At 49.1% G+C, this 20,745-nt stretch overlaps 2 protein-coding genes across 4 annotated transcripts in view; both read right to left on the bottom strand.

The window, feature by feature from the left end:
* Window positions 1-7,369, bottom strand: part of ST3GAL3 (ST3 beta-galactoside alpha-2,3-sialyltransferase 3) — a 175,381-nt gene extending 168,012 nt beyond the window's left edge. For both annotated transcript variants that reach the window (XM_070404942.1, XM_070404941.1), the window contains exon 1: window positions 7,198-7,369. The gene's annotated coding sequence lies outside the window, so the exon portion shown is untranslated. The remainder of the gene's footprint in view (window positions 1-7,197) is intronic.
* A 2,289-nt stretch (window positions 7,370-9,658) lies between these two features.
* Window positions 9,659-20,745, bottom strand: part of KDM4A (lysine demethylase 4A) — a 45,753-nt gene continuing 34,666 nt past the window's right edge. For both annotated transcript variants that reach the window (XM_070404944.1, XM_070404945.1), the window contains exons 14-22: window positions 19,910-20,114; window positions 19,166-19,242; window positions 18,417-18,472; window positions 16,699-16,807; window positions 16,098-16,283; window positions 13,637-13,807; window positions 11,192-11,311; window positions 10,822-10,914; window positions 9,659-10,694 (exon numbers count right to left, since the gene is read on the bottom strand). In XM_070404944.1, coding sequence (XP_070261045.1) covers window positions 10,554-10,694; window positions 10,822-10,914; window positions 11,192-11,311; window positions 13,637-13,807; window positions 16,098-16,283; window positions 16,699-16,807; window positions 18,417-18,472; window positions 19,166-19,242; window positions 19,910-20,114 — 1,158 coding nt within the window. In that variant the 3' untranslated portion in view covers window positions 9,659-10,553. The remainder of the gene's footprint in view (window positions 10,695-10,821; window positions 10,915-11,191; window positions 11,312-13,636; window positions 13,808-16,097; window positions 16,284-16,698; window positions 16,808-18,416; window positions 18,473-19,165; window positions 19,243-19,909; window positions 20,115-20,745) is intronic.

Here is a 20,745-nt window from a genome sequence, read left to right on the forward strand (position 1 = left end):
TTCTTTGGAGTCTTGAATAATTTTTTAATTTGTAAAGGAGTCCTGAGACCAAGAAGTCTGAGAACCACTGATATACACTTTAAAACTTAATAACTGAATTTTCTAACCTATGTTTAACATATTTCAAACACAAGGTTTCAGTGGCTTTTCAAGTCATGTTAAGAAATACATTAACATGCCATCTTTCCACTGTTCTGTAAGAAAACTGACATCAAGAAAAAGGGAAATTTACTGACATGTAGACAAATAATAAGGCAGTAGATGACATTCAATCAGAATAACATAAATTAAGTTGTAGAGGAGTTCAGAGAGGAGGAACTCCTGTCAGCCAGGATGACCAGGGAGGAACCTAATGGAGAACAAATCTAAATTAAAACCCCATTATCGTCTTTAAAAACATGTTCAGAAGACTGAGGAGGAGTAACATTTCAGGGGGAGGCAGGCAACAGTAACAATGACGACAGGCTGAAGGAAAAGGGCATACATTTGAGCAGCCCAAGCAGTGAGCACATAGTAACATCAGTGTCACAAGTGTATGCACACATGCATGTGGGACTTCTGAGTGAGGGCTGGGACAGCTGAATAGCCATACGCAATGTACTGGCACTTAAAGAATGTTTAAGTTGGTATGATATTCATATCAATTCTTCCCTTCTCAATCTCAGAATAATTCCCTCAGGCCTAACACTCCCAAACCAGCATCATCAATCATTTAAGATGTATAAGTAAAACAATAATGTTGGCAATGGTTATCTCTAGGTGGTGGGATTTAAGGCTAATGTGATCACTTATTATGAGCCAGGTAATATACTAAACATTAGGAATCCTAAAGCTAGTACTTTTATTATAAGAGGTATCTTATGTGTCTAATAGCATAGTACTTTATGTGTCTAATAGCACAGTACCGGGTTTTTTTTTTTATTATAAGAGGTACTAGAGGCCCAGTGCACGAATTCGTGCACCAGTGGGGTTCCTTGGCCTGGCCTGCAGGATCAGGATGAAACCAGCTCTCTGACACCCCGCAAGGGGTCCCGGATTGCAAGAGGATGCAGGCCAGGCCAAGGGACCCCACCGGTGCACGATCGGGGCTCCAGGATGGCTCCAGGGCGTGTCCGACCCGTCTGGCTCAGTCCCAATCGGCTGCACCCCAGCAGCAAGCTAACCTACCAGTCGGAGCATCTGCCCTCTAGTGGTCAGTGCATGTCATAGCGACTGGTTGACTGGTCGACTGTCTGCCCACTGGTGGTCAGTGCACATCATAGCGAGCAGTTGAGCAACCTTAGCATATCATTAGCATATTACACTTTGATTGGTTTAACGGACAACCAGACCACCGGACACTTAGCATATTAGGCTTTTATTATATAGGATATGTCTAACAGCACAGTACCTATGCATTTCACTGAGCCAAGCAACCTTGAAAGATGAGTATTTTGATCCCAATTTAACAAATTTGAGAACCAGAACCAAGAAGAAACAGAGGTTCTGTCCATAGTTACACCATAGAAACTGGTGAAGCCATGACCAAAATCCTGGCCTACTAACGCATATATAGTCCTCTCTTCTACTCCTAGGAAGGACATGGACACATCCTCATGTTACTGCAGCAGCCTAACTGGTATCCTTCCCGCCAGTCTCACCTCATTCTAATCTCTCCTCATACATAAATATTTTATGGCTCTTGTGTAGGAGGCACGGTACTATGGTTGCAAACCTCAGAACTTCCCATGTCAGGGAAAGAGGATATTCGCTACTCTGCTTCCTTCACCTGCAGTAATCTTGTGAAAAGGTAAAGCTGATAAAGTAATTTCCTACCTTTGAATCCTTCAAGTGGCTCCTGATCATCTGCAACACAGAGCTGTAACTCCAGGACTTACAAAGCCTTCACCATCTGACTTCTGCAGCCTCCACACACTCCCCAAACACAGCCTGATCTCTTACCATTCAAGCATCTTCAGGATGTAGTCACTCTTTTGTGTATCTAGGCCACTGTATACATTGTTTCCTGTCTGAGAAGCCTTTTAAACCCACATCCACCCAGCTAATAACTAGTGATTCTTCAAGACTGAGGTTAGGTGTGAACTTCTGGAAAACCATTATTTATATTCCCAGTGTGAATACAGGAGATTCCCACAGGACCCACAAACACCCTTGTTACAATGTATTCTAACTGCTACTTTACTGGCTTCTGGTTCCACCACACTACAGGGTCTTTGAGGCCAGGGACATACCTTCCATGTTTATCATGCCAGGACCTAGCATAGAGCCTAGCACAGAACTTGTGTTCAATAAATATTTGTGGGATGACAAGAGTGCCTAGTCTAGTGGGAGACACAAACATATATACAACTAAGTAAAGTAAGCTAGATGGCAAGAATGCTATCCAAGAAAGGAGAAAAGAACGGTAGGAAGCCCTGGGGGGACCTTCTACCTACATCCCCGGAGTCGCCTTACCTGATTTCTCAGTTTCTTCAAATCCTGCTGCTGCCGCTGATGATGACAATAAGCATGATCATGAGTGCCTACTCTGACAGGTACTGTGTGAAGCGCTTTACATAAACAAACTCACTGAATCCTCCTAACTGCATTTCATTGATAAGGAAACTCAGGCTCAAGAAGAAGGCACTTGCTCAGTGTCAGACAATTGGTGGCAGAGCCAAGATTTCAAAACAGGTCTTATCTCCTGAACCAAGGCTCCAAAGAGCACCCTGTGCTTCTCTTCTTCATCAAAAGTGAAATCCCCCCCCCCCCCCCCCCCCCCCCAGTTATCAAAGCTGGATAGACTCAACTGAACCCAATTAAACCAATAAGGTTGAAGTAAGATGCTTTTTGATGTTAACCATTCAAGTGAAAATGTATCTCAAGTTATTACACACCTCCGGGCTGTTTATTATTATTATTATTTGATTTTTAGAGAAAGAGGAAGGGAGATGGATAGAGAAGTAGAAACATCGATGAGAAACATCATTGATCAGCTGCCTCCTGCACACCCCCTAGTGGGGATGGAGCCTGCAACCCAGACATGTGCCCTGACAAGGAATCAAACCAGCAGCCTCTTGTTTCATGGATCGACGCTCAACAACTGAACCACACCGGCCTGGCCTGGCTTAAGTTGAATATCTTAAATGTAAATTAACTTTTGTGGATGCCTCATGACCATTCCTGTGCTCATCACAGAGGATGCTGTGAAACAGAGTCCCCTTAGGAATGACTGCACTGGGATATCACCGATTGCCCTTGTATCCTGTGAGCACGTATAATGCTCATAATGGAGTTCCCAATCCACCCTCATGCCCATGCCTAGTTGAGCTATTATTTCTGGCTACTGTCAAAGTTTGTCTCTAGTAGCCAATCTGCTTTTGCTACCTCTTATCTTCTATGAGCCACGATACCCATAGAGATGTAATGGTCATTTGTGCTATTCACAAATCATTTCTGGCTCTTTGCTTCCCAAGCACATGCCAAGACTGCAACTCCCTGTGCTTTTTTAAAGTTAGGCATGGCCAGCCCTGGCCAAGTAGCTCAGATGGATTGAGCATCATCCCGATATGCCAAGGAAATGGGTTTGATTCCTGGTCAAGGCACAACAAATCAGTCAATCTCAATCTCTCTCTCTCTCTCTCTCTCTCTCTCTCTCTCTCTCTCTCTCTCCCTCTCCCTCTCCCTCTCCCTCTCTCCCAAACACAGCCTGATCTCTTACCATTCAAGCATCTTCAGGATGTAGTCACTCTTTTGTGTATCTAGGCCACTGTATACATTGTTTCCTGTCTGAGAAGCCTTTTAAACCCACATCCACCCAGCTAATAACTAGTGATTCTTCAAGACTGAGGTTAGGTGTGAACTTTCCCATCAATAAATTAAAAATAATTAAATTAAATTAAAAATAATTTAAATCTAAAGTTAGGCATGGCCATGTCAGCCAATGAAATGTGAATAAAAGTGACATATGCCACTTTGGGACAGAAACTTTAAAAGCCAGTTACCCTGAGCACCATCTTTCAGTCGATCAAAATTATCATGGAAATATCATGTCAAATGGAGTTTCCATCAGCCCGGGTCCGTGTGACTGTGAGGAGCAGAGCTCCCTGTGCACTCGTGTGGGACATGTGGACTGAAAGAGAAGTCCACTTTTATTCTGTGAAGCCACTGAAGTCTTGAGGTTTTTGTTAATGCAGCCTAACCCAGGCTCCAAACCAATACACCAGATCTCTCAGGAAGCAATTCTCTCACACAAGTCACTTTATTTGCAGATTTTATGATGAATATTTTTTTGGCACAAAGAATTTTTCTTTGCAGCCATCCTGGTTCAAAGCTATATTCAATATAAAATATATTGGCCAAACACCTACTATGTACAAAACACTGTGCTAGATGAGAAAGAAGACAACCCATGTCTTGAAAGAACTTCAGCCTGGGACTGGCAACTGTGCCAAAAAAGGCAGACTCTGGTGTCATAATGGTTTAAACGAGAGACAAGTCCCATCTAGATGGGGAGAAGAGTACAGAAAGGTTTCACAAAGGAAATTTCTTATCAAAGGGCCCTGAAACATGAGTGAGAACCAACAACTAGAGATTGAAAGGGGTCATTTAAGATAGAAAAAGCAACATGAGCAAAGATATAGAGCACAAAGAGCAAACAGTTCCACTGATCTGGAAAATATAATGAAATCTAAGGGAATGGCAAAAAAAAATGAATTTACCCATACTGCCCATGCCAGGCTTGGTCTGTGCTTAATTCAACAGACAGTAAAGAGCCATTAAATCTTAGCTGGGGAAGTGATGGCAGTACACAAGATGAATGGGAAGAAAGAAAACAATTTAGGGGGGGTTCTGCAATAATTCAAGGGAATGGTATATCAAAGTCCCTAAATCAGTGTGATGAGATGAGGAACAGAAGGAAGCAGATGCCAGAAATAGTGCAGAGGCAGTAGCAAAAGACGCTGCATCCCAGCTGGTTTGGCTCAATGGGTAGAGTGCCAGCCTATGGACTGAAGCGTTCTGGGTTCGATTCCGGTCAAGGGCACGTACCTTGGTTGCAGGCTCGGGAGGCAACCAATCAATGTGTCTCTCTCACACTGATGTTTCTCTCTCTGTGTCTCTCCCCCTCCCTTCCACTCTCTCTAAAAATCAATGGAAAAATATCCTCGGGTGAGGGTTAAAAAAAAAGAAAGAAAGAAAGAAAAAAAGACCCAGCAACCAGCTGAACCCAGGGGGAGAAAAAAGGCAAGAATGGTTCTTGAAGTATGACTCCCGAGTAGTGGAGAGCACTGTTATTCCACATGGCTGAGGTGAATCAGCAAAGTAACAAGGCAAGTAAGGTGGTGCTGTGCGCTCTTTTCTAATGGCTGACTCCAGCGTCATGTGAAGTAAATACTACTTGTTTATCTTTTGCTCCATCTAGGAAAAGTTGCCTCTTAATTTGTTACTATCTTACAGCCTGCTTCTTCCAACAGGAAACTCCCTGGAACCACCACACGCATTCCAGGTTCTCCCCTGCCGCCTTTACCATCCTCCACCATCCTCCATCCTCTACCGTCCTTACTTTCTCATCTCTTCACTTCTCCTTCCTCATCATCCACCCAGGCCTTCCCACCCATGCTCAACTGAACTCCTTTTCCTGCAGTCTTATAGTATCCACTGCCTCAGAATCCTAGAGACCATATCATTAGTCAACCAATTTCCAGTGTGCTCTTTGTTCCCACAACTTATAGGCCCATTAGAGTAAGTCTTGAGTTCCCCACATTTGTATTGCTTTGCACCCAATATATACTCAATAGACACTATGGATTATCCAAAATCAATTGGTTTCTAAGAATATGCACATCTTATTTCCTCATGTGACATGTGAAATGGAGAGATTCATCACTTAATACTTCAAAATGTCCTTTAGTTAGTCTTTAATCTTAGGAGCTGCTATTGCCTTAAGAGATTATTTGAAAATATCATTTTGTCATAAATCTTCGTGCCAGCTTCCTATTAATCCTTTTGACTTGAAGGTATAGCACAGTTCAGTGATCATCACTCCAGGGTGATTATGACCTAGAAATAACCGAATTTTCCATGCTGATTATTTCACTTTCAGAGTCCTAATAAGTGCATTTTCCCCACCTTCCTGTTCAACTCGCTAAAGTATATACATAGATTATGGATTTTCAACCTTTTTCATCTCACGGCACACATAAACTAACTACTGAAATTCTGCGGCACACCAGAAAATGTTATGTTTTTTGCTGATCAGACAAAAAAAAAAATGGTGACATTTTGATTCGTTCACACCGGATAGCTATTGTTGTGTTGGCTGATGTCCTTTGTTATTTTACAGCCTAAGGGAAAAGAGTCAGTACCCCTGACTCTATAGTGAGTTACTGCATGTTTTAAAAGTTCTTGTCGCACACTGGCTGAAAATCGCTGGTATGGATCATTCAAGGTGTATCCATAGAAAAGTGTGTGTGTGTGTGTGTGTGTGTGTGTGTGTGTGTGTGTTTTAACAAAGTAACAGCTGTCTTCCCTGGTCCCTCTCTCAATTAACTACAATGATTCAATTCCGTTTCACTCCTTCCTCGTGTCAGGGGAACACAAATAGAAATAAAGTTTATTAAGGAATTATACAAATAGCCCTGCTGTAAAAAGGAATCCAAAATATTCGTGGGATACTGTCCTAACCAAACCTCATCACTAAGACATTTCCTCTTGCAAGCGCGAGCGAGTCAACAGCGGGGAGAAGTGTCGCAGGAGAGGAAGCCGGGGCGGCGTACTTGCCAATCAAACTGGCCCCGGCCCCAACACCTGGTGCCAGCAGGGCATGAGCACCGAGCCCGCTCCCCGTCCGCCGCCGAGGCCCGCTCGGCTGCCCCTCACTTTCCCTCCCCTCCCCACCGCCAGGCCGGCCTGACCGCGTCCTCCCTCCGCGCCCAGCTGCGCGGCGCGGAGGGGTCTCGCGCGCGATGACCTCAGGCCGTTCGGTCTGGGTCAGCCGTCCTCTCCCGCAGGCCTGGCAGCCCCTGGGTGGCCGTCCAGGGACGGGTCTTCCCGCCCGAACCCCCAGGCCCAGCCGGACCTCATTATTCCCCAGCGTTAGCGCGCGCCGGCTCCGCGCCCGGCCCAGCCCGGGACGGCGGGGGAGGGGAGAGCGGGGAGCTCGGTGACCGTTAGCTGCGGTGGCGGCTGCGCCCCGACGCACGCAGGACGGGCCCTTACCGCAGCGGAGAGGACGGCAGCGGGGAGGCGGCGCCCGGCCCGTCGCGGGCGGGAAGGCGGAGGCGACGGCGGAGGCGACGGCGGCGGCAGCCGCGGGGGACCCCGGAGGGCGCCCGGGACACGGTGGGCGGCATGGGCGCCGCCATAGTGGGGACGCAGCGCCGGGCGGAGCGCGCGGCCGCGACCCGGGGACGGCGGGACCACCAATCCCGCTCTCCGCCTCAGCGCCTCGCCGGGAGTCGGGCGTCCGCGGCCAATCGGCGCGCGCAGGCCGGGCAGTGGGCAGGCACGGGCACCAGTGGCCCAATGGCACGGCAGCCCCGACTTTCCCGGCCCGCCCACCGCGCCCTCCTCGGGGGCTGGGGATGCGGGCGGTGCGGGGCTGCTGGCGGGTGTCGCGGTGCCGGCGTGCGCGCTCGGCAGGCGCCCCAGCAGCACGTCCCGCTGGAGGCTTCCTTCTCGCCTGGTTTCGCTGCCCAGCGGCGCGCGTTCTGGTGCCCACAGGGCTCGCTGGCCTCCGGCACAACCCAGCCTCCCCAGGGCCTGTTTCTTCACCCGCGCGGTGGGCGCAGCCGGGTGGCCACGGGCGTTCCACGCCGAGGAACGCTGCCAGTGTTGCCTGAGGCCCGAGGCTTTGGACCTCCAGGGGCAGGGCGACCCTGCCCCATCTTGTGGGATGAGAGTGGACGGGGTTCCCAAGCTGCGCTTCAGTACCATCAATTTCAGAGCCTCGCGAAAAGATTTTGTCGGGGGACAGGACCACTCCGCCCCGTCCCGTCCCGTCCCAGTCGTTTAGCCTTTGCAGCTCTGGAGGTCCTAGCCCTCTCCCACTCCTCCCTCAGCCCGGCAGGACCCAAAAATCCTAAAAGGAAGGCAGTTTGCCCTGGCAAACAGGCCTCGGAGGAGGAGCCTGCCTGACAGGCTGGCACAGTGAAGGAGTTCCGGACTGCAGGCTGTGTGTGATCTAAGTAAAATCTCATTACCCCTTTAATCGTTTGTTTCCCCGTCGTTACCAGGCTGACCAAAATAAAAAGCATAAACTTTCTAGAAAAATTGATAAGAACTCTGCTGGGATAAGAGCAAGAATCCCAGCTATGCAGGTGCTCCAAGGAAGGCGGCCATGGAGGTGGTGGGACCCTGCCAAGTCTGCGGAAGTGTTCCTCTCCAAAGGTACTGCTCCCCAGACTCGCCAATCCACTAAGGCTGGCCTCTGCCCATCTTACCAGTGACCCCTGGGAATCACTGGGTGCTGCACAAAAAGGCCAACCTCCTTTCTTGGCCCAGGAGGGAGCTGGCATAGAATAGTGTCTTTGAAACCTGCTGCTCCGCGCCCCAGAATGAGACCCCAGGAAGCAGCCGCCTCCCAAGCCCCAGGACCAGAGAAGCACTGAGAATTGCTGAGCTGACCCACACCTCTCCTGCACCTGGACTGGCCATGGAACTGAGAGGCCACCCAGGGACCAACGAGAGCAGCTGTGCTGTGCAGGTCCAGCACCTATTCCCCGCGCCTCCCTGTCCACCTGGACCTCAGGGTCCCACCAGGCACAGGGACCAGGTCTTCCTGCAGGGAAGCTTCTCACCAACTAGACAGCTCAGAGCAGTTTCAAGACCCCCCTGGGGTTCCTCTGGGGGTCAAGTCCCTTGCTTTTCTAGCACCTAAAATGTACTCCCTTTCCAGCTGGCTCCACAATTTGTATGGAACAGAGATTCTGGGATGAACTTAACCAGCTCAAAGGAATGAGCCAGAAGTGAGAGATCAAATTCAGTTCTACAGGCTGAGCGGTGGTCTGGTCTTTCCTTTACTCCTCCTCCTTCCAACCTCTAAAGTGGGGGAAACAACGGGTATTCAGGCCAGAGGTGCCTCTGTCCCCGTCCCACCACACTACAGCACCAGAACTTGACGAGGAACCCATGTTCAGGACAGCTTCCTAGATCTTTCCACACTGAGTCTTCTTAATACATGGCCCTGCGCCAGAGCCTATGCCTCTAGACCAGTGGTCAGCCAACTGCGGCCCCTTGAGTGTGGCTCTTCCACAAAATGCCATGTGCGGACGCGCACGTACAGTGCCATTGAAACTTCGTGGCCACACTCAAGGGGCCAAAGAGCTGCATGTGGCTTGCGAGCCACAGTTTGCCGACCACTGCGCTAGACACACCCTCAGCCTGACCCTGGGCCACTCCGGCTCCTGGGGGCAGACACAGCCAATCCTCTGCTCAAGACATGTTATTGCTAAGGACAATGTGATGCACCAGTTTTCAAAATAATTTGGTTTATAGCGTTCATAAGTAACAAAAACCAGGGAAATATTATAAATCTGATTCTTGTATACACAGGGTACAGGTGTGAAGCCCTCCAATCCTGGGCCCAGGCAAACAAATTCATGAGGAGCAAAATCCTGTTTAACCCCTTCAGTGTTGCCCCCCAGTCCCACCCTCACCCCCCCATATCCACTCCCTCCCATCCCCAGACCAGGGGCACCCTGGCCATCAGTGGCCCCAATTCATCTTAACCCTCCCAGCTCCCACACTGATTGCAATTTTCTGTCGAATCACCACCAGGCTCTGCCTGCTTCCATCATTAAGATCCTCCTGCATGGTATTCCCCACCCACACCCTCTAATACTGTGCCACAGGGGCTCTGTGTCTAGAGAGATGTGGGCACATACCCATGTGACCCCTCTCTTCAAGAGGGGACAGAAGAGGTGGCCTTAGCTCCTTAGTATCGCAACACTGCAGCTCTGCCAGCATTCCCTTGAGGCAGTTCAAGGGACAGAGGCCACACCCATCTCCAGCCAACCCCAGGGGCCCTTATTCAGCTCAGCTGAGGGCAGAGTTTCACATTTTGTTTGCCCTGGATAGGCAAAGGAAGGAAGTAAAGGCCAGGGGCTGGCAAAAGCTGGTCCAGACCAAACACACACACACACACACACACACACACACACACACACACACATACACATAAATACAAAAGGGGGAAGGGAGGGAGCAAGCACCAGCACCTCTTCCTAGTTGGTGCAGGTGATCATTAGGAAACTAAGTTCTAGGCCGAGAACAGGGCAACCAGTCCAGCTAGCGGAGTCGACCTCATTAGAGACCATGCAGCCACAGCATTCCTGTGCTCAGCCCCTCGGTGGGAGCTCAGCGGCTGCTGCCACAAGTCCAAGAACGGCTTATCCTTTCACGAGAGGTGAATGCGATGAGGGTGGGGTGAGAAGACGATGGGGTTGGTTATTTCATTCCTTTGCATTTTACAACTTCATTTTAGAGACTTCAGAGTTCGAAGGGTCTGCTGTGCTGTGGAACCTCCGGAGTGTTCTCGCCTTGGTGGCTGGGAATCTCTTGGCTCCTGGAAGCACCTACTCCATGATGGCCCGGTAGAGTGCAGGCTCAATGTAATCTTCCCGGTATCTTGAGTTGATAACTCGCTGCCGTTTCTTTTCCTGTTTAACCTCCTTCTCTGTGAAAATCTCGTTGAAGCGCATGTCTGAGGCTACTGACTACAGAAGAACAGGCAAGCCAAATGAGCACTTTGTGGCCAACCGCCATGAGAAAAAAACAAAGGGCACATCCTTGCCTTGTTCCCTTCCCCCCGTCAGGAACCAAGGGCACACAGAACACACTCACCAGTCTAGACTTGACTCTCTTGGGAAGCTCTTCATCCAGCGTGTATACATCATCTCTCTTAACCACCAGCTGTGAGCCATCCTCAAACTCCACCTACCAAGGAAACACAGGCTTTGCTAAGATATCCCCGACTCTCTCTCTGGGCCACCATGCACAATGGCCATTTCCTGCAGTCATGGGAAGAAATCAGAACACTGAAGGACTGCCATGTTTGAAGCCACAGCTGGCAGACTGGACACAGGGCAGCCCCTAGCTCTGAAAGGGCTGCTCCTGAGTCCCTCAGCTCTCTGAAGAGCAAAGACACACCTCTGGCCCGAGAGGAAACACTGAATTAATCGGGTACTCTCCCAACCCCCAAGCCTTTGGCTACCTGGTACATCTGGATGGGGTGGGAGGCCACGAACTTGGCTCCATAGACTTGGCCATCTGTCCACCGCACTTGAACCACGTCCCCTTCAGCAGGAGGACCCAACTGGAGACAATCCTGACTCTGAGGGAACAGGAAGAGAAAAGAGTGAAAGGATGTCCATCTGAGCACAGTGGTAACCACCATCCACCTCAGGAAAGAATAGACCAGGACAAATTCCTGCTCCTGTGGAAATACTCAAGGCACTTGCTTACGCCGAGGCATGATGATGGTCTTAAGGGAAAATACTGTGTAACTGTTTGAGTTGTGAGTTGAAGCAGCTGCTCATTGCATGGAACATAAGCTTTACTTGAAAAAATGACAGAGCAACTAACTATGGTTACGGTTACAAACAGATTCAGACTTGGGTATTGGCAGACATCTTGAAAATGAATGAAGTGAACCTGCCATTTCAAAGAAAACAACTGACAGTATCAAGTATTGCCAATGACAAAAATCTAAGCTTTCAAACACAAATTAAAATTTCAGTAAAGTTTTATCACCAAATTGAGCTTGAAGCTTCCCAAAATTTAAAGATTTTTCTGAGATTAGTTATACAAATGAATGTGATTTTGACAGTGTATAAGAAAATTTAACATTGGAAAAGTCTGCAGAGCCCATTGCACCAATATGTATAATGTTATAAATCATGCACAGGTGAGAGATCCATTCTCAGTACAGACAGACCAATGGACTTTAATGTAAGACATGCAAAGTTCACTGACCTGCTTTCAGATTCAATTATCTGAAAGGCTAGTAAAATACTCCTCCCCTTTCCAATTCCATTTGTCTGCAAGACTAAATTTTCTTCACATATTTTAACCAAAGCAATAAATTGCAATGGAATGAAGACATGACATTAAAGATATTTGTAAAATTATAGAAAAAAGGCATTCTTCCTAATATTTTTGTTTTAAAAGGAAGTTATTTTTACCCTCAACAATAAAGATAAGTAAACTTTAAAAAAAATAAAGAAAAGAAAAGAAAGTTATTTTTCATTATAGGTTAATTCAAACCAATCAATCTCAGTTTTAACTTCTAATAGAGTAAATACTGATAGACATAACCCACAAAACACAAGTTGTTTGAGGTCCTCAGTAAGTTGTAGGGAGAGTCCCGAGATCACTGCCTGTAAGTTAGAGATAATACCAGCCACTTCTCAGAGTGGGTATGAGAGCTGACAGAAACACTTGATGTAAAGCACTTAGCATACTGCCGGGCACATTGGAGAGCTTAATAAATCATACCTATTTTATTCCCATAAACACTGTTACTATCATCTTTTCTATCTTGTTATAACTAATAAATGTGCTTTTAGTAACTGCATTGCTAATGTGGCATAAACGGGGAAAATACCCGATTTGTTAAAAGGAGTGGCTCAGTCCCACTACCTTGACGCTCAGTTTAACACATGAAAAAGCAAGGCAGGGGTAGGGGAAACCTGAACTAAGTCCTGAATACTGAGCCAGGAAAGCTAGGATTGGGTCCAGGCAGGGCTTGTGTCTCAGGTGTTGATGAGATAAGCAGGCCAGAGGTGTCTCCAAGCAGTTTCTGCTCAGCCCCAAAACCTTCTGCTGTAAAACCCCAAAAGCCGCCCAGTAGGTGTGGCTCAGTGGTTGAGTATCAACCTTATAAACCAGGAGGTCACAGTTTAATTCCTGATCAGAGTACACGATTTCGGGTTCCATCCCCAGTTGGGGACATGCAGGAGGCAGCAGATCAATGATTCTCTCTCATCACTGATGTTTCTATTTCTCCCTCTCCCTTCCTCTCTGAAATCAATAAAAACATATTTTAAAAAAATAAAAAAAGAGAGGGAGTTAGCTGGGTAATTCTCCCAAATCCACACAGCTACTAAGCAATGGTGCTGGTTCATGAACATGGGCCTGATCCCAAAGCCTGGGCCCCCTCAGGGCAGAATGCCTTCAAGGGTAGTTTAGACCGAAATAAAAGCATGTTTCAGAGAAATGCTGAAAATGCTGACTCCTATGAGCTCCTAGAGCAGGTGCAGGGAACCTTTTCTGCCAAGGGCCATTTGGATATTTATATCATTCACAGGCCATACAAAATTATCAACTTAAAAAATTAGCCTGCTATATTTTGTCAAACATTTAATTAATTACCTCACGTCTAAAGCCTTGGCAGGCCCAGACCAAATGATTTCGCAGGCCTTATGCGGCCCGCAGGCCAGACATTCCCACCTCTGTGCTAGAGGAAGCTCCGTACCCCAGCAGCAGGCAACTTCATTTGCATGGAAAGATTAGTACAGAACAAAGGCTTTTTTTGTTCTGGGCCCAACTGATGAAACCGTGGGTTTGACTAAAAAAGGAAGGCCCACAACCAGTCTCCCAGCCAGACCTAGAAATACCCCAGTCCCAAACTGCCCAAGAGGCTCCTTTCAGAAGTTACCACTATGTCCTCAGGATAGAGATTGTCGCTGAAGGAGCCATCATCAAAGTTGACTTCATAGAAGGTCTCGGTGGTGAGCCTGACCACCTCACACTGGTAGAAGCGGCCGTTCTTGTGCTTGCTAATGACCTTCTGGCCTGCGGTGATGCTCTGCAAGGCCCCCTTGGCACGCTGGAAAAAACAGAGGCTTGAGTTACTCCCACATGGACTTGACAGGTCTGGCAAATGGGGCCCAAAATCACCTGGTCCCTCTTTACCAGGGAAAGATAGCAAAGGAATGAAACAGTAAACAGGAGTAAGAGATGGGAATTGAAACAGGTCTTCCCAGATATCTACACCCCAGCTAGAACAATGGAAGAGACTAATATCCTACTTGCCTGTATCAATGTAGCTCTTTTCTAGTTCCTAGTCCACAACTATCTTCACACCATACTGTCTTACCCCAAACTCCCTGAACAGACTCCTCTGACTTCCCTTTTTGTTGGCAGGAACTGACCAAATAGCACCTACTAACACACACCACTTAAGCACACATCAGCGTAGGCATCCAGCAGGTGGTCCGAGGCCCAGGGCCCCCCGACAGTGCTCCACACGGACCTTAGCACTAGCTCGGCCCCGCCGCGAGGGCACAAACACTGCGTTTCCCTGGACGCCCTCGGTTGCACACGACAGTGGCTCTCAGTGCAAGTGCCCTGCCATCTCTGGGACCTGCACATCACCCTTCTCATTCTCAACTCGTCTTTGATGTAAATGGGCTCCCAGAGCACCTGTGGCCTCGTGTCCACTCCTCCCCACACTGCCCATGCACTGCCCACGCTGGTCTTCCTGCTGTTCGCGGAGCACCTGTGCCAAGCATGTTCCACCTTGGCATGTTTGCACTGCTGTTCCCTCTACCCCAGTTATATGCATGCTGTTCCCTCACATCCAAATGTCAACTTATTGATGCCATTCCTCACGACCTCCTCTTCCACTCCCCTCATCCTGCCTCATTTTTATCCATCGTACTTCTCCCATTGGATATAAGTCTCCTTGTTTCATGACATGTAGCCCAATAAATATGTGAAGAATGAATAAAAGAAATACTCAACAGTACCCCCGTTTTCTCACAGCATCAGCAGCCTAAGGCCATCCATTTAAGGATGTAAGTGCAACTGATAACCACAAAATCACTACCCTGTTTCACAACCAAACTTCTACTTCCCTCCCAGAGCCAGAACTCAATGCTACCTCAGGCTTTTACTCCTCCAGAGTCTCATTCTTACATCAACTATTTTTCCATCTTCCTAAGCCCCTAACTAACCGCAGACCACCACTCGTGCTCAGAAAAAAATGCTTCTATGAAAGACGAGAACCCAGACAGCCAACAGGACTTCAGTAGAGGGAAAGGGTTAGATGTGACCCCAAAGCTCTACCTATATGTTCCCATTTCAGACCTCATGTCTCTCCTAGGCTAACTGGTCTCCCTGACTCAAAGTCGTATTATTCCTTCAATCCACCAGACTGACAAATTTTTTTTTTTTAATATATTTTATTGATTTTTTTACAGAGAGGAAGGGTGAGGGATAGAAAGTTAGAAACATTGATGAGAGAGAAACATCGATCCGCTGCCTCCTGCACACCCCCCACTGGGGATGTGCCTGCAACCAAGGTACATGCCCTTGACCGGAATCGAACCCGGGACCCTTCAGTCCGCAGGCTGACGCTCTATCCACTGAGCCACACCGGTTAGGGCAAGACTGACAAATTTTTAAAATGTAGCTCAAAATCATAATATTGGAACAGTTCTCCTTGTCTAATGGCATTACAGAGTCTCGACGTTCACCCTACAGAGCTGCTTGCCCTTCAGTATTGTCCCCGCCAGGGGCTCAGGACCAATCTTACATGTTCATTCTCCTGAGACTTACCTGTTCTGTTTCTGAAGCCTGGAATGCCCTCCCACTCCCAATTACTACTTATTGTTTAAGACCCACTTCAAACACTACTTTCTACCCACACTCTTCCATGAAACTCCTCTAGCTAAAATTACATGGACCTTTCTCTGAGCTTCAACATTTAGAGAAGTTCAAAATCTCCACTGTATGGTAGCTGATGGTTAACTGCTGGAAGCGCTCCCCATCAGTTCACATTACAGACTTCTGCTATGTCCCTGACACTGTGTGAAGTAGTAGGGACACTCGGATTAATAAAATTTGGACCTCAAGGAGTTTATCTTGGAGGAGAGGCAACCAAGTAAACAGATGATCAGAATGAATCAACCACAAGCAGTTTGGTGCCACTGAATTAGGAAGCGCCAGGCAGGGAGTAGAGATGGATGGGGGCCATCTCTTAATGCCTTCTTCATTAGCGCTCTTCATAAAGCACAATGCTTGAGGAATATTTGCTGACACAATAAGCAAACAGCCTGCAGAGAAAATGATCCTGGAAACTGTCAAGAGGATTCTAGAATGGCACCCTCCCTCACCTCCAAATTAGGAATCCTGTGCCGAAAGCAGGTAATGAAGACGACAAAAGGCCAGTCATCCGGCTGCATCATCACTCCTGCAGCCTGGGCACAGCTCACGTGGAAGGCAGTTGGGCAACGGCCGTGAGAACACTGCACACAGCAACCGGCAGTTCTTTTTCTCCGCTTTTTACAGAAGACACATTTCTACGACACAGGAAGCAAGCTGATGATCCCAGGAACGAGCAATGCAGTCTCCTCTATCTCCCCCACCACCCCACCCCCCCGCCAATGCAGAGCCAGGCCAGTAGGAGTCAACCTCCTTTCCAAACAGGGGGGCGCACACACCCTCTTGATCTCCTGTCTGATTCTGGGTGTCCTCATCAAGTACCTTAACCACAGGGTGAGTATCACAAACCCTGGCCAAAACCAAGGGGTATAAAAAAATAAAAAATAATAAAAAAAATAATAAAAAAATAAAATAAAAAACATAAAATTAAAATAAAATAACCAAGGGGCAAAGGCTGGCCACTGGCCGAGCACAGATTGCCCTCAGAAGCGCTAAGTGACTAGGAAACAGAGTGAGGATGTGGAGTCTGCAGGCCCATCTTGTCTTCCTTACCAGCTTAAAGCGTGGCAGGGGAATTTTGCTCACATCCACTGGACTTCTTTCTGCGATGTTGACAAACCTCGCTTCCAGAATCGCCACAGCACAGGAGACATGGACCCACCTGCCAGAAGGGAAAGGCTGCCTCAGTCACGTCTGGCTCCAATGCCCTGCGGCCTCCTCACCTCAGGCTGGCCCGCAGATGGTGCTTCCGCCCTTACCCAACATGACCTCCAACTCCACCAGCAAGTTTCCGGGACCCCGTGAGGTAAGAACCACAGTGTCTCCACAATGAGTGTGGAAACAAACAGGTCTGCCCTGGGTTAGCACGGGGCTGCACTTCTTCTACACTAACGCGCTCACAATCTGTTGCACAACGAGCAGAGCTAATTGAGTGTGGCAGGTTTGGGGAAGTGAGAATAAATTTGAGAGCTCTAGCTACACCTCTTTTACTTTAAGACCTGGGTGCTTCCTCAAATGATCTCCAACTGTGCCCCCATCTGCCAATACTCCCAGCTTTCCCCTGCAGCCTTTGCTCAAACCCTCCCCTGGGCTGAAATGACCTCTTCCTTCTGCTCCCTTCATCCACAGCAGACTCAACTCTTTAAGGTCTGGCCCAAGCATCCACTTACTCGACAGGTCTGTTCAACAGACATCCTCAGAGGGTGAAGTAAGTTCTGGGCATTACAGGAAACTGTCATGCCCGAAGATGGGAATGAAGATGGTGAAAGCACTTACAATCAGCCAGGTGGAAACCTACCACAGACAGTGGTAGTTGGGACTACATGGAGCTGTCTGCTCTGTAACAGGGCTATTATATGAGAGTGGGAACAGATTTTTTTGCATGACCCTACAGGGCCGAACAGGGATTATAAAGTAAAGGTGCAAAGCTCAAGCCGAGCCATTTCCACTCCAAATACGGAAGGACTTTAGTAGCACTATCTTGCAATTGTGAGGAACACAATGACCTTAAGTAATGCCAGCAAGTGCCTTTAAGGCGTGGGAGCAGCAAGCAGAGCAGCGTCCATCTGAACAGCACGAAGGCGGTTCCTGTGCGGCAGGAGGCTGGACAGAATGCTGCTCCAACTTCCCACAGGATTTTAGCTAGAAGCAGGGTATGAACCACGGCTGCCCACCAACCTGCGTGCACCAAACCCCATTCACCTCAGAACAAGTAAGCGAAGACCAAGCACAAAGACTCAGCTCAGTGAAAATGGGCTCCTGACAGCCGAGAAGCCCAGCTCCGGGCTAAGGCCAGAAAGTTCTGTAGGTTTGGTTCAGTAGTGAGTAGTCCTGGCTGAGCTCTCCTCAATGTCCCCCTCTCCTCCTTAAGGACACTCGCCCTCATTCTGAATAGGAGGTGTGAGGAGGGAGAGCCTGCCTGTGGAAAGCGCTCACTAGCCATGGCTGCGGCACCTCCGCACTGGCCCGGCCACAAAATAACTGCCCTCACTTCCAGCCCACAAAGCCCTGCGACCATCTCAACAGGATCCTCTCGGCCTCGAGCGATCATCTTAGCACCTGCCAAGGAGCTGCTCACAGCTCTTCCTCACATGGGAAGATGGACTTGCAAAGGGGACTTCTTGACTCCCCCGGCATCTCATTTCTAAATTAGTCTTGAAGATGCTACTCCAGCTCCAAACCTCCTCAGTCATTCTGATGAGCAGCCACTGCCCGAGTGCCTCGCACGCTGCCGCGGAACTGCACGTTTCAGACACTGCTTGCAAGCTCACCTGTCGTCATTGGCTCTCTGCAGGGCTCCTCCTCGTAATGAGCATAAACAGCAGTCCTGCCAAGAAGGGAGGGGAGGGGATGGTTACCACCGAGTCATCAACACACAGTCTGCTCCCCCTCGACTTCCTTTGGGCAGCTGCAGCCTCCACATAAGAAAGCAGCCAAGTGTCATGTGGGCTTCGCCCACGCAGCCCTGTAACCAGGACTCCCCGGAGGAAGACCGAGAGGCCACTCGGGGCTAAAGTGCACCAAGTATTCGCTTGACTTAACATAATCCTCTTTGCTGTTACTGTTAATAACAACAACTATAAGCAAAGTCACGAAGGGCACCCTGTTCAAACCAGAGGCACTGTGGGGTTCTGCCTGCCTCTTATGTGGGTACTGCCAGGTTTGGGGGGTGGGGTGATGAAGAGAAAGCTAGAAAATGAACCATCCGAGCCCCATTCTGGTGCTCGAACCCAGTGGCTAAGTTCTTGAAAGGGGGTTAGGGCTCGTCCACAGGAGGACCTCTACTTGGTCCTGACACCACAGAGCAAACACAGCTTCCAGATTCCACCCAGGCCCTGCCATGGGCGGGCAGCACCCATCTCACTGTCACGGCGATTTACTCTGAGAATCCTCGCTCTAACAGGGCTGTGTCCCAGGCCCCGTGCAGACTGCTGGGGAGAGGAAGTCCACGGGAAATAGTCTGACCCTGAGCGGGCCCCAGGTCTCACAGGAAAGAGAGGAACAGTGTGGGCGCACTCACCTCCTCCAGGGCATTGGCTGAACATCGAGAACACATCCAGTCTTCAGAAGCCTTTGCGGGGGGGACGCCATAGCAACCTAACAGGGATACCGAGGTGAGCAAATGAAACCCGGAGGCCAGAGTCAGAATGAAGATTTGCAACTCTGTTCTATACAGCACGTCCCAAAGCTACAACCAAATTTTACAGAAACCCCTGAATTCCAGCAAGGCCCCTAAGGCAGAGGTCCTCAAACTTTTTAAACAGGGGGCCAGTTCACTGTCCCTCAGACCGTTGGAAGGCCGGACTATAGTTTTAAAAAAAACTATGAACAAATTCCTATGCACACTGCACATATCTTATTTTGAAGTAAAAAAACAAAACGGGAACAAATACAATATTTGTATTTGCATGTGGCCCGCGGGCCGTAGTTTGAGGACCACTGCCCTAAGGTTTAGCCTCAAACGGTCAGAAACTGTAGATTCACTGGTTCCAACACCTAGTAAAGAGTGAGGACAAATCCCTCCTAGTAAGTGAACCAAGAGGCCAGCACAGAGCCGGCTGTGAAAGCACAGACCCGGAGTCACAGGAAACTCACACCCAATCATAACCAACTCCCCAAGGACAACAAGCAATCTTTGCTCTGGGAGCCTGGGGGACTGGGGAGGCCACGGGGAGGCTGGGGGAGAAGCCAATGGGGGCAAGGACTTTCGACGAGCAGGCCCACGCCCCCCGGACCGGACATGGGGAAAAGGCGAGGCACTCACTGGCGTGGACCCGGACACTGCACTTCTTGCAGGAAACGAGGATGCTGGTGCCATCCTCCTCGAGGTACGGGGTGGAGAGGCTGATGTCCGTGCTGCAGCCAGTCGTGGTAAAGCACATTTCTGGAATCAATGGCTTGGTCCTCTGCTTCTGGGGGGCTAAATCTGGAGCATCCGCACAGTTCTGACCGAGGCCTCCAAACTCAACCTACGGGAGAGCGAGAGCACACCTCAGTGAACAGGCCTGCGCCCTGGGCCTCCACCTGCTCCGTCAGCAGGAAGCTGGCTCTCTCACTGATATGACTGTGGCTGCGGCTCCCGGGAGCACAGCCATTATCCCCGAGCTGCTAATTGAAGTTACCTCTAATGACTCAAATTCAATTTCTCACAGCAGCACCAAACAGAGGCCCCTGGGGGACAACTGGGAAACGGGAGCGAGGTAAGAGGCAACTGGGATTTCAATCTTCCCAAACCAAGCGGTAATAAAACACACCGAGACGCTAGCAAGGCTGCTACTGCGGGCTCCCCTATGTGCTGCACCGCACAGCAGCCCCACCCAGGCAGCTCGCCCAGAGCAGGTGCCCCCTACGGGCCAGCACTGATTTCCCGGGTGGTCCATGTCCTCAGGTCACCTGCGCCGCAGGGAAGCCTGCGATTCCCACCTGGGGGCCCTTCAGAAAAGCATTATGTCCACGTACTTCTCCTGGCAAACATCCTGACTACAAATATCTGCCGGCTCTGCCGCTGGGTGGCACCATCACCCCCACTGCAAGGATGGAGCCCAGAAACATGTCATCCCTAAGCCCACGCCACTCATGAAAGTGAGCCGCACTCGGTGG

This window comes from Myotis yumanensis, unplaced genomic scaffold (genome assembly GCF_028538775.1).
Source record: "Myotis yumanensis isolate MYYU_CA2020_CCGP unplaced genomic scaffold, mMyoYum1.0.hap1 SCAF_2, whole genome shotgun sequence".
In the NCBI taxonomy this organism is placed as follows: Eukaryota; Metazoa; Chordata; class Mammalia; order Chiroptera; family Vespertilionidae; genus Myotis; species Myotis yumanensis.